The sequence below is a fragment of the Mus musculus genome, chromosome 10 (assembly GCF_000001635.26).
Source record: "Mus musculus strain C57BL/6J chromosome 10, GRCm38.p6 C57BL/6J".
NCBI classification, from domain to species: Eukaryota; Metazoa; Chordata; class Mammalia; order Rodentia; family Muridae; genus Mus; species Mus musculus.
This window is the reverse complement of record NC_000076.6, coordinates 62802848-62815276: the sequence shown is the minus strand read 5'-3', so window position 1 is coordinate 62815276 and position 12429 is coordinate 62802848. Positions and strand designations below refer to the sequence as shown.

Sequence of the window (12429 nt, the reverse complement as noted above, 5' to 3'; positions counted from 1 at the left end):
ACAAACACACACACACACACAAACACACACACACACACACACACACACACACACACACACGAACTTCTTGCCCGCATATTCTATTCATATTTTTTCCATTTTATGTACAGTAGTATTTTGCCTGCCTGCATGTCTGTGTGAGAATGTCAGCTCTTGAAATCTGGGACATTTGTGAGCTGCCATGTGCGTGCAGGGATTTGAACCTGATTCTTAATGGAAGAAAAGTCTATGTTCTTAACCACTGAGCCATCTCTCCAGCCCAGCACCTCTGTATCTGATTGGGTGTTCATTGTGTTTGTTTGGAGGTGGAGAGTTCATGGCTGCAACTGGTTTCTAACTCGGCTCCCCCACCACAGCACAGCAGCAAGTGCCTTCGTCCACTGAGCCATCTTACCTACAAGACCTTGATATACTTTAATTGCCCTAGCTGGGTACTTCCACATATATCGAGACACAACCAAACTCACACACAGAATAGTAGGGCAGAAATCTTGCATGGCTTGGTGGTTGGGTTATTTAGGATGTTGGCTGATATTTTGAAGACATGGATTTGGTACCCCCATTCACGAGGTCACTCAAAACTGTCCCGTTTTGTCACCCTCTTCCGGCATCTGAACATGTGTGCATGCTGTACACAGACCCATATGCAGACAAAACCACACAATACAAATCTTATTTTACAGTTTTGACATTTATTTCTAAGGTGGAATATGAAGAAGTTGCTGGAGACTGTCGACTTGGAAATGAAGAGGGGCGTCCTTTCTCTGGTGTCACCTGTTGCATGGATTTTTGTGCCCATTCTCACAAGGACATTCACAACATGCACAACGGAAGCACCGTGGTATGCACTGAGTACTTTAATCCTTTATGCTTTAGGTGTGCTCCTAAAATGTCATTGTATTCAAAAAGATTTTTGATTGTAAGGTGTGTGTCTTAGTTAGGGTTTCCATCTCTGTGAACAGACACCATGACCACACCAACTCTTATAAAGGACAACATTCAGTAGGGACTGGCTTAAAATTTCAGAGATTCAGTCCATTATCATCTTGGCAAGAACATGGCAGCATCCAGGCAGATACAATGCTGCAGAAGGAACATTTTGATCTGAAGGCAGCCAGGAGAGTATCTCTTTTGCCCTGGGTGGAACTTGAGCATAGGACCTCAAAAGTCTACCCTCACAGTGGCACACTTCCTCCAACAAGAATCTATGGGGGCCAAACTATTCAAACCACTAGAGTATGTATAGAAAACCATACATACTTGTTGTTGGACAAGGCTTTAATCCCAGCAATCAGTATACTAAGACTCTTGGATCTCCTTCTAATAGATACTTTCAAATATATGAGTCTAAGGGGCCAGGTTGTTGTTGTTTTGTTTGTTTGTTTGTTTCTCAAAATCAACACACCTGCTGTAGTTTGGTAGAACAGGCCTTATTCCTCTCCTGTCCCTCAGGTGTGTACGTTGATTCGAGCAGATGGCCGTGACACAAATTGTCCCGAGGATGAACAACTCCACGTCCTGCCACTATACCGGCTTGCAGACACTGATGAATTTGGCTCCGTGGAAGGGATGAAGGCCAAAATCAAATCTGGGGCCATCCAAGTCAATGGGCCAACCAGGAAGAGGCGACTACGTTTTACTGAGCCTGTTCCTCGATGTGGGAAGAGGGCCAAAATGAAGCAGAACCACAATAAATCAGGTACTGCTGGTCTCAGAAGGAAGAGGATCTCTGCCAGCCCAAAGGGAGCCCCAGGTGCCAAATAGCTTCTGTGGTTGTTTTCACGTTTGTTGGGTGTAACTTTGTGTCTATGAACTACCAGTGAGATAGTTTTTTGTTTTTTGTTTTTTTGTTTTGTTTTTCAAGGTTCACACAACACTAAGAGCTTTTCATCAGCCTCATCTACTTCTCACCTAGTGAAAGACGAATCTACAGACTTCTGTCCCCTGCAGGCTTCCTCCGCAGAAACATCTACCTGTACGTACAGTAAAACAGCCTCAGGTGGGTTTGCAGAAACAAGTAGTATTCTCCACTGCACAATGCCTTCTGGAGCACACAGTGGTGCTAATGCAGCTGCTGGGGAATGTACTGGAACGGTGCAGCCTGCCGAGGTGGCTGCTCATCCTCACCAGTCTCTTCCCACAGCCGATTCTCCCGTTCATGCTGAGCCTCTCACTAGTCCATCTGAGCAGCTAACTTCTAACCAGTCAAACCAGCAGCTCCCTCTCCTCAGCAATTCTCAGAAACTGGCTTCCTGTCAGGTGGAAGATGAGCGGCACCCTGAAGCGGATGAGCCTCAGCACCCCGAGGACGATAACTTGCCTCAACTTGATGAATTCTGGTCAGACAGTGAGGAGATCTACGCCGATCCTTCCTTTGGTGGCGTGGCGATAGCACCCATTCACGGCTCGGTGCTCATTGAGTGCGCTCGGAAGGAGCTTCATGCTACCACCTCTTTGCGCTCCCCCAAACGAGGGGTCCCTTTTCGTGTGTCCCTTGTATTCTACCAGCACAAAAGCCTAAACAAGCCTAATCATGGTTTTGATATCAACAAAATTAAGTGTAAATGCAAAAAAGTAACGAAAAAAAAGCCCGCAGACCGGGAGTGTCCTGATGTATCCCCCGAAGCCAATTTATCACACCAAATTCCTTCTCGAGTTGCATCAACCTTAACCCGAGACAATGTTGTTACCGTGTCCCCATACTCTCTCACTCATGTTGCGGGACCCTACAATCGTTGGGTCTAAAGGCTTCTCTCATGTAATGCCTTTGCTAATGTGGTGTAGTGGGTATTTTTGTTTGTTTGTTTGTTTTCTTTTGTTTTTTTGTTTTTTCCGGTGCTGTTAAAAAGAAAGTCATTCTGTTGTTTACTGTAGCTTTGTTTCGCCCATTTCAACTCCGACGTAAATATTAAAAAAAAAAAAAGGGTGAATACTTAACTGTGATTACATTTTGAGAATTGGTAGAAGGTGAACATTTTCAGCAAAAATAAACTTTTTATAGTTTTAAATACTTAAAGGAACATCTTGGTTAGGTGTTGGCCATGCTAGAACCATAGAGTCTGGTGCTTTCCCCCGGGTTTGTTTACTATTCAGAGGGTTTATAACAGGTTCCTGCAATAAGAAGTAAAGACCAAGATGTAGTGTTAACTCTACACAGTTCCTGGTGCTTTAACCACATCAACACACGGAGTGATGAGCTGAGTGATTGTTTTCTGGTGCCATTGCTCAAGCCTCTTCCAATCATTGCCATCGTGTCTGCACATTTCTTTGAAGTAAACCAATGAAATGCTTTTTCTCTTAAAACATTTCTCCTATATAAAGTAGTTCTCTATTCTCATGATGGTTGGAAGCTGTTCGCTAACTATAAATGTATATATTTTAAAAAGCACTTTCTACTTTTAAGAGTAACTTGAAATAGTATAGTAGCAGAATCCTATTGTCTATTATGTGTGCATATTTGAATACCAGAGAAGTCATTTGTTCTTGCTCTGTAGAGTCCCATCCCGTTAACCTCAGCCTGTACTCAAATAACACACGGCTTCTGTTCTTTACTTATAGAATAGAGGGTCTCTAAAAAAAAAAATTTAAATACAAGATGCTACCAATATCAATTTTCCCTCTTTAACTAGAAAAAATATTGTCTTCTGAAGTCACCTCGTCAATTAACTATATGACCCAATTACAGGTGTTTTCAAAGGAAAAGGAGGCAAATTGGGATCAGTCAAAAGTTCCCAGTGTTTCAAGATTAGAAAATACATAATTAAGAGACATGTCCTTCCCAAATGAGAAGGAAATATTCTATAGAGATAATTGAGGGGACATGCTTGCGTTAGCATTGTCACCCTTACCCTGGAGTTCCATGGTAATATTGAGAGCCAAACTATTCATTAATAGTGCCCTATCAGGTTTAGGAAAATGGGAACCCAAACTTGCTTAGTAATCCTCTATTGAAGGTCACAACTGAAATCAGCATCCTGATTACTTTGTGTTCCAGTGTTCTGCCCATTGTTTAATTGACTTCTTTATATACCAAGAATGATTTCCCCAAACAAAAAAGCCTAGAACCAAGCGACCTTTCTGAGAGATCCAAATGCACAGGTGCTATTGCCATTGCTTGGGTTGAAGTCTTTGGATCTGGATTAGGATTCCTGTCCTTCAGGGACCCTGATGGTGCTTCTCAGAGATGCCACAAGAAGCCCACAACTACCACAATCTTGGTGCAAATGTAAGCCGTTGCAGTAAACTCCTTAGGGAATAACTTATTAAACACAATACATGGTGCAAAGTGTCAGCCTCTGACTGAGGCACGTTCAGGAAGAGGAAGGGACTGTAAATAAGAACGTGTCCACTGACTTTCATCCCATCCTGCACAGGGAGCTGGATGCTCTTGGGATCCATACACATGTGGATCTGAGTTAGTGTTCTGTGTGCCTTAGAGTTCTGTTTATAAACCTTTTTTTAAGTTTCTTATGTCGGTATGTGAATGTGGTCCTTTCTTGCTGTGTCTGCTTCAGTTAGGTATTTATTTGTTAGTGTAGACCATCAGAAATCCTCCCTCATGAGTTAACCTTTGAGGTTTCAGACCTTATCTAGAAATCATTTTCTTGCCATTATGGGATAGAATCGCCTCTTCCTGCCTTTATTTGTCCATTCATCTGTCCGCTCGATTAGTTTGTTTTCCCTTGAATTACCCCTTATCACACAAACTTATAACGAATGCTTGGAACTGCTTTCTAAGAACATAACAAACTACCTATAAATGAAGAGCTACAGTAATATATATTCAAGCTGATGTGTTTTTAATGATAAGGCCACATTCTTGGTGCTTAATCAGTTGAATACACCAATGTTGATGAATGGGACTGTTGGTGTTTATGAATCTAGTTGCAGTTTGACAAAATAAGTACATGAAACTAACCACTTTCAACAAAAATGTTGTCATTCCATCGCTAGAGTTAGCATCAGAGATGGAGTGCCTCAGCCAACAGCCCTCTGTGGGGACTTCATTATATTACTTTCATGGTCTCTGATGTGCTTTGTAGGCATCCTCTACTTGGTTGGTGTTCTACTGCACCATCTGCTGGCTATACACGGCTTTAAGAATGGACTTTCTTAAAAACAAAATACAACCGGACAGTGGTAGAGCATGCCTTTAATCCCAGTACTTGGGAGGCAGAGGCAGGTGGATTTCTGAGCTCGAGGACAGCCAGGGCTACACAGAGAAACCCTGTCTCAAAAAGACAAAAAGTAAAATACATTGGTTTGAGATGACAGTCACTTATCTGACAATCTTTCTACACCTCTACTGTTTTAATTAGATTGCGTTCCTCTGACCTCGTTTGTGGAGCTCTGACTAAGACTGTTCTCGCTGTGAACATTGGATACATTGTTATATGACTTCCACAGTAGCCCTGGTGATGCTACAATTCATTCCTGCCTGCTTTAGAATTAGACATCACCTGCCCTCTTAAAACCATTTTTGGTGGGTTTTGGTTTTATGAGACTGGATCTCTATGTAGTTCCGGCTGTCCTGGAACTCATGTAGCAGACCAGGCTATCCTAGAATTCACAGAACTATCTTCCTGCTCCTACCTATGTGCTGGGATTAAAGTTGTCCTCCTCCACTCTCCTAGTTCTTTTGTTCTTGTGCTTGTCAGCCTCGTGTATATCCTGTTTCCAGTTCTCTACAAAGTACCAAATAAGACCAGGTACTAAAGAGACTGTTATCACTGTCATTGAAATATAGTGTTTGGACTTGAGGATAATAGAGGCAAATTTTTGGGAACAAGTCCACATCTTAAGTGATTTCCCAAGCATAACGTTGCATTTGTGAGACACAGAACTTCATTAGGTGAAAACCGTAAGCCATTCACTTCCATTCACCCCGTTAAACAGTTAACTGAGTGGCTATTATTCTGTAAATGATGTACTGGCTTGATTCACATGAGGTAACCTACTACTTCTGATTATCATTTCACAAGAACATGTACAAAACTAACCCCAAATTATTCATTCATATATATAAAATGAGACTTCTGTGTGGGGTGGAGCTATCAAGCTATCATGTCATCACATGACCTCTTCTATCGATTGTGGGTGCATTTACCTTTGTGCCAAACAAGTAAGTGTATGCAACCTTAACACAAAGCTACCCTGAGTTTCACCCCCTCAATGCATGGGAATCTTTTTGAGTCTAGATTTAATACAACTGAGTTTCATCTATACTAGAAATGTATAACAAGAATTATGACAAAGGATAGTGTGGTGGCTGTTGCTGCACCAATAGTCTCCTTAGAAGGCAGAGCTCAATCCCTGAGTTCTCGGGACAGACAGCGCCTAATTGCTTGAGGGCCATTCTGCTCTTAGAGCTGTTCAAGACAAACTACTTTTCTCACTCAGAGAGGATTATATTACTAAGAACTTATCTTGATTTTTGTCCAAGTCAAAAATAAAACAACTTTCTGTCCTCTGGTGAGGTTCAGGACAAGAAAGACATTGGTGAGATTAGGTCAAGATTGCCTTTACTGTCTATCCTAGGCTTTGCCAGGAGAACCTATGACATTAACCTACTAACTCTTCCCGATGCAGAAGGCAATCCTTGTCTCTGCCATTCCCTCTGGAACCTAGTATTAGGAATAAATACCCAAGGAGTTCTTGAGGACTGGCTGTGGGAACCATTGAGGGAAGCATGCCTTCACTGTATATACTCTGTAGCCGCGGTTGCACAGTCCCTACTGCCCCTCCCCTACTTCAGTGCTGGCAGCTCACTGTGATGTGGCCGTCACCATAAACAGGCGCGCTGCTTCACTTCTCTGTGCTGGTCACGTTGGCATATTTAGCCATGTGGTGTGGTCATTGCTTAGTGGTTTGAGATGACTAAGTTTTTTTTTTTTTTTCAAATGAAATGGGTGTTTCATATTGTATTTCATCAGAAAACAGTGGCAATTGTGAAGACCATTTAGATAGTCACTGTATCCTCCCACAAAACCTAATTCTGTATATTTTCTTCAAAATTGTTAAAATTCCTAAGCATGGTTTTTTAAGTTTTGTTTTGTTTTTTTGGTTGGTTGGTTGATTTGTCTTTGTGTAATAGAAGTTGGGCTTTTATTAAATTGTGAGCCTGGACTTCCTTAAGAATCTCATGGTGGCGTATAGCACAGTTTTGAACTATGGCTAAGGATGTTGAGAACGTCTTTTTCCCTTTCTTTGCTTCTGGAACTGGGTCTCACTATACAGACCTGGCCAGGACAAAGATCAAGTTGCTCTTGAACCTGCAAGGGTTCTTTCTGACCTCTGGCTGTGCCACTCTTAGTTTCTCTGGTGCTGGGATTGAACCAGGCCTTTTTGTGTGTCTGGTAAACACCATCAACATTCCCTCCCATCCTAGACCTTGGGGTTTTTTCCGTAGGGAATCATCATTTGTGTTTGTTTTCAGCTCTACAAAATCTTAGCATGCTGCCAAATCCTTTTCTGAACCTTCTGGTTCAGGTGATCTCTTATTGATTGCTAGGGTATAGACACAGGGCTCCCTGCCCAGCTAATGTACATTTGTATTAGCCCAGCTCTTTTCTCAGATAATCAGTTTGTTCAAAATATGTGTTACTCATAAATCTCACATTGACCCTGAGACCCCAGTGATCAAAATTACCTTGTGGCAGTCTGTAATGTTTCCAGCTTCAAAATTACAAGGTTAATAATTTATTTATTCCTTTTCTACATTCAGATTTCCTTATGATTAAAAATCTTCTGTACTCCTGTATGTACACCCTGGCTCCACCACCCAGATCATCCCATATGCAAATATATCTGATTAGTTCCAGTTTTCCATTTCTCTGCCTTCCTTTTGCCTCAGCACCTTGGCTTATCTTTTTCAACCATGTGTCATAAAGTCTAACACCATGCTTGGCTCAAGTGTGTGTGATCCCAACTGCTTGAGGGACTGAGACAGGATGATAGAAAGAAAAGGAACACCAGCAGGGCGCAGAGCTGCCTGCCATAGAGTTCATGAAAGAGTGGTGCTTGCCAACCTTGCTGGAAGCAATCCCTAGTACTGCAGAAAGGACCAAGGATGTGTATGCAGAACTTTTCAATTAGGAGTAAGTACAACTTAAGTTTCATATTCCCATTCTTTTGGCCTTTTCCATCTCCAGCTGCTAAAATTGAAACCTGCAAGGCAGTTTTAGTCACTGGATCTTATATGCAGACAGAGTTTCTTTTCCTTCTCCTCATTTTCAACAATCTCATTCTGTTGATGGGAGCCTGTTTCCTAAGGTAAATTAACTCTAGAAGTTCTTCAGCTGTACTCGTCCCTTAATAATGGCCCTGATGTACTGCAAGTAGGATCCTGTCTCCAACCCCAGCTCAGACAGTACAGCCCCACATCCTTACACATAATCTAGTTTCAAACATAAGTCCTTGGTGATGAGCTACCAGAATCCCTGGTGAGGAAGTCATGGGGATTAATAGTTCTTGTCTGCCCTCTTCTAATTTTAACTGAAAATAGGTGATCTTTTGACAATAAATAGGACATGAACAAAAAACAAAAAACAAAAAAGCTTAGCATCTCTCCCTAGGTGTGATGTGCCCATCTATAATTCAGCTCCCGGGGAGGCAGAAGAAATGGGATGGGATCATGTCTTCAGAGCTCTTTGTGGGATTTCTCACCAGTACTGAACTCAGAAAGCAGTTCAGCCGCCAGCGAGAATAGCCAGGAGCTTACTCCATGTCACACAGCAAGTCAAGTAATACGAGTGAAATGTAGTTGCCTGCATGTATGTGTGTGCCTTGTGTGTTGTCTAAGTAGAGCTGATAGGAGAAAAACAGAAAACTTATAAGCCTGTTTCATTTCCGTTGTTTAGCCAGCTGTTGCACATATGAAAGATCTCAAATCCTTATTTATGCATCAAAGCTTAGGTTTATGGTTTTGTGAGTGTGTGTGTGTGTGTGTGTGTGTGTGTTTAAAACAGGTTCACAATGTTGCTCTAGCTGGCCTGGAAGATGCTGTTCTGTCCTCAGGTTGCTTTGGTCCTACGTCAGGGACTGCAGGTGTAAACCTCTCCATTCAGTGATAATAAGCAGAGAGAGAGAGAGAGAGAGCGTGCGCATCCTGTTGCCATTAATAGGAAGACACTTTCACCAAGTAATTTTCTAAATAGGAATTTTAAAGCCCCTCATAATCAAAGTTTAATATATTTAAGTATGCTGAAATGAAGGTTTCTTGAAGGAGATGGTGCTAGCTGAACAATTTTAGTTCCTAGCCCTTCATTATAAATATGCAAAATTGTTGATAACAGGTTTTATTAACTCTGGATTATATCTTTTGTCTTGTTGGGTGTTTGGCTTTTTGTTCGTCCTGGTGTGTGAGTGTTCCCTCTGCTTTGCTGGTAGCCATATCAATCTTTGGAGCAAGTATCCTAGAGTTAAGAGTGCTGAGATGTATTTGTAAAGTTCCTAGTGATTTGTCTATAGGTTATTTTAACAACCTCTCTATATAGAGGTATATTTTGACTATAGTGATACATTCTTTGGCACAAATATAAGGGAAGAGGCCAAAGAACCGTGAATATTCAGTATGGCCTCCTCTTACGTTGGTGAGTCGTCTTGCCAACATCAGTTTGTGCTGTGATAAAACGGCTGACTGACTATATTTGACTTTACAAACACAGCTCATAGGAAAGATTAAATATTTTTATTGCGATGTATGGTCATATTTTTTTTAGCTTTATGGAGTTAACATTGTGATAGGTGCTTTAAGAGAAATATTTTTCCAGAAATGGTTTTATAGCTAAACTATGGGCAGCTTTTGCATTGTGATGTGTGGGTCGATGGCTCTATTTGGGTTACTAGGAAATCATGAAGTGTTCCCTATGGAGATACCTGTCCGCATCCATGGCAGAGAGATCAGCATGAAGTCTCAGTTGACTCCCTTTTCTCTCATAGAGTGAGCTAGCACGTAAATGACCATGTGTGGCATTACTTGGTTTACAGGACTCAGCGGGCTGGTTAGCGGTGGTGGGAATAAGGCATCAATTCACATTCCTCACCACATACAGTGGGGCTGAGTCCGTTTCCAGTCTCTTATGTGAAGGCCTCCCCAGCAGTCCCTGGAAGAGGCTCGCTGTTCATTTTGATGGTTACAATTCTACCGTTGCATCTCAGTAATTGAAGGCTTTTATCTTTGGAAATGCTGTTAAAATTCCAAAAACCAGTTTAGTTCTTCACCTATGAGGAAAATAGTTAAAGCACTTCATGACATTAAAGGGAAAGAGAATCCTATACCCATGATAGTTTCAATACCTAATCAATATTGAGTCCTCTGCACAGAATGGGACGCTTCGTAGCAGTACTTGAATACCTGTGAGTTGGAATTGCATGTTACTTGAAAGATCTAATTAAGCTAAATTTTGGTGCACAGCAGTTGTACATGATTTCATGTTTATGTAGCAAAATACATTGAAATGTACTAGGATTGAAACATAAATGTAAAAATAGTTGTGGAAATTGTCTTATTTTCCTTATGTCTCATTTGTTTAAAGCATAAATTTTCTTTTAAAAAATTCTAACTAAGGATAAAGGAATACTGTAATTGAAGATATATTTTAAATCTTTGTCATGTTTTTTTTTTTAAAGCTATTGCAAATTGTATCATTCCTGACTATATAGAACTTTGTGGGTGGTATAAAATAAATTTTATACTTCTATTTTGCACCTGGTAGTCTATTTTTTTCTTCTTCAAAATCTTATTTTAAAATATAATATTTAGTATTCCCATCTTAACTGCAAAAGACTTATGGTTTGAGCAAACAAATCATGTTTGAGTACAAAGTCAGCTCCAGCTATTGATAACAGAACACATATTTAACATACTCAAAGTCCCAACTCACTCCATAGCACCAAAAGCAGGGTTTGTTTTGTTTTGTTTTGTTTTGTTTTGATGTCTCTGGGTGTGTTGCTGCAGATATAGCTGGTGATGAAGTGCATGTCTGTGCCCGTAGAAGCCACAAGAGGGCATCCAATCTGCTGAGGTTGGAGTCACAGAAGATTCACCCTAATGGTACTGGGAAACAAGTCCTTTGGAAGAGCAACCAATGCTCTTAACCTCCTAGCCATCTCTCCATCCCCGTAAAACAGATTTGCATCACCTCCCAAATGGTCTTTGTTCATCTGTCAATTCCCATGTGACTGCCGGTGTTAATGCCTGCAATGAATTCTATTTGTATACCGCCTGCCTCTGCCTCCCAAGTGCTGGGATTAAAGGCATTGGCCATCACTGCCCGGCTTGTTCTGTAGACTTAGCCCATACAGATTCCTTGCTTTGTGTTTTGTTTTAATTAAAACAGGCCTTCTGCCGGGCGTGGTGGCGCACGCCTCTAATCCCAGCACTTGGGAGGCAGAGGCAGGCAGATTTCTGAGTTCGAGGCCAGCCTGGTCTACAAAGTGAGTTCCAGGACAGCCAGGGCTACATGGAGAAACCCTGTCTCGAAAAAGCAAAAAAAAAAAAAAAAAAAACAGGCCTTCTGTTATAGTTCAGATTGACCTCAAACTGGATGCCAATCACTCATGCTTGAGCATATGTGTGTGTGTATGTGAGAGAGAGAGAGAAAGCACTGATGGAGATAATTGTCAGATGTTGTCCACCCTTACCCAGTTCTCTGGGTGGCAATTCATATACTTGAGCAGAAACATTTTTATCGCACAGTATTACTAGCACTAGTGCTTTCTACATATAATTGCACCCATCAGAAAATAGGCATAGTAAAGTTTAATCGCATGCCAGTGTGCTGGGAAGGTGGAAACACCATTGAACCTAGGGCCCAGATTTTGTTATACAGAGAAACCCTGTCTCAAAGAGGGGCTGAAGAGATGGCTCAGCAGGTAAGAGCACTGACTGCTCTTCCAGAGGTCCTGAGTTCATTTCCCAGCAACCATCTGTAATGAGATCTGGTACCCACTTCTGGTGTGTCTGAAGATAACTACAATGAACTCAAATACATAAAATAAATAAATAAATCTTAAATTAAAAAAAGAAAGAAAGAAAGTGAGACGCCGAAGGCAGACACTGGGCTTCCTCATTACAAGTGCTCTCCACCCTGTCTGCCAGTAGAGTGTCTTGTTTTCAGCAGAGTGATAGCAATGTAGTTCCTTTGCCAAGATTCTTAGGACATACTACAAACAAAAACTGGATGATTTGTAGTGAAATTGCTCCTTTTCCTTGTCCCTTAGTGGTGCGTTGGTTTGCATGTCTGTTTTTGTGTCTTGTAGCCCAGGCTGGACTTGAGCTTGGGGACTTCCTTCTGCCTTCTAATTTCTGGAATTTGCAAGGCAGATTGTGCCCAGACCTACATATAAGTTGTTTCTTGAGGATGAAGCCACCTGCTGCTCTCTCTATAGTCCATGGTTGCTTGAGTACAGGTTATTGACTGTATTATT

The 12429-nt window shown here is 41.5% G+C and overlaps 1 protein-coding gene across 6 annotated transcripts in view; it reads left to right on the top strand.

The window, feature by feature from the left end:
• Positions 1 to 10707, top strand: part of Tet1 (tet methylcytosine dioxygenase 1) — an 82900-nt gene extending 72193 nt beyond the window's left edge. For 2 of the 6 annotated variants that reach the window (XM_030245174.1, XM_017314027.2), the window contains exons 10-12: positions 704 to 841; positions 1453 to 1753; positions 1865 to 2906. In XM_030245174.1, coding sequence (XP_030101034.1) covers positions 704 to 841; positions 1453 to 1753; positions 1865 to 2745 — 1320 coding nt within the window. In that variant the 3' untranslated portion in view covers positions 2746 to 2906. Of the gene's footprint in view, positions 1 to 703; positions 842 to 1452; positions 1754 to 1864 lie in introns of all 6 variants that reach the window. The other 4 variants (XR_003948738.1, XM_006513867.4, NM_001253857.2 and 1 more) reach the window with 4 other exon arrangements.
• Positions 10708 to 12429: the final 1722 nt, after the last annotated feature.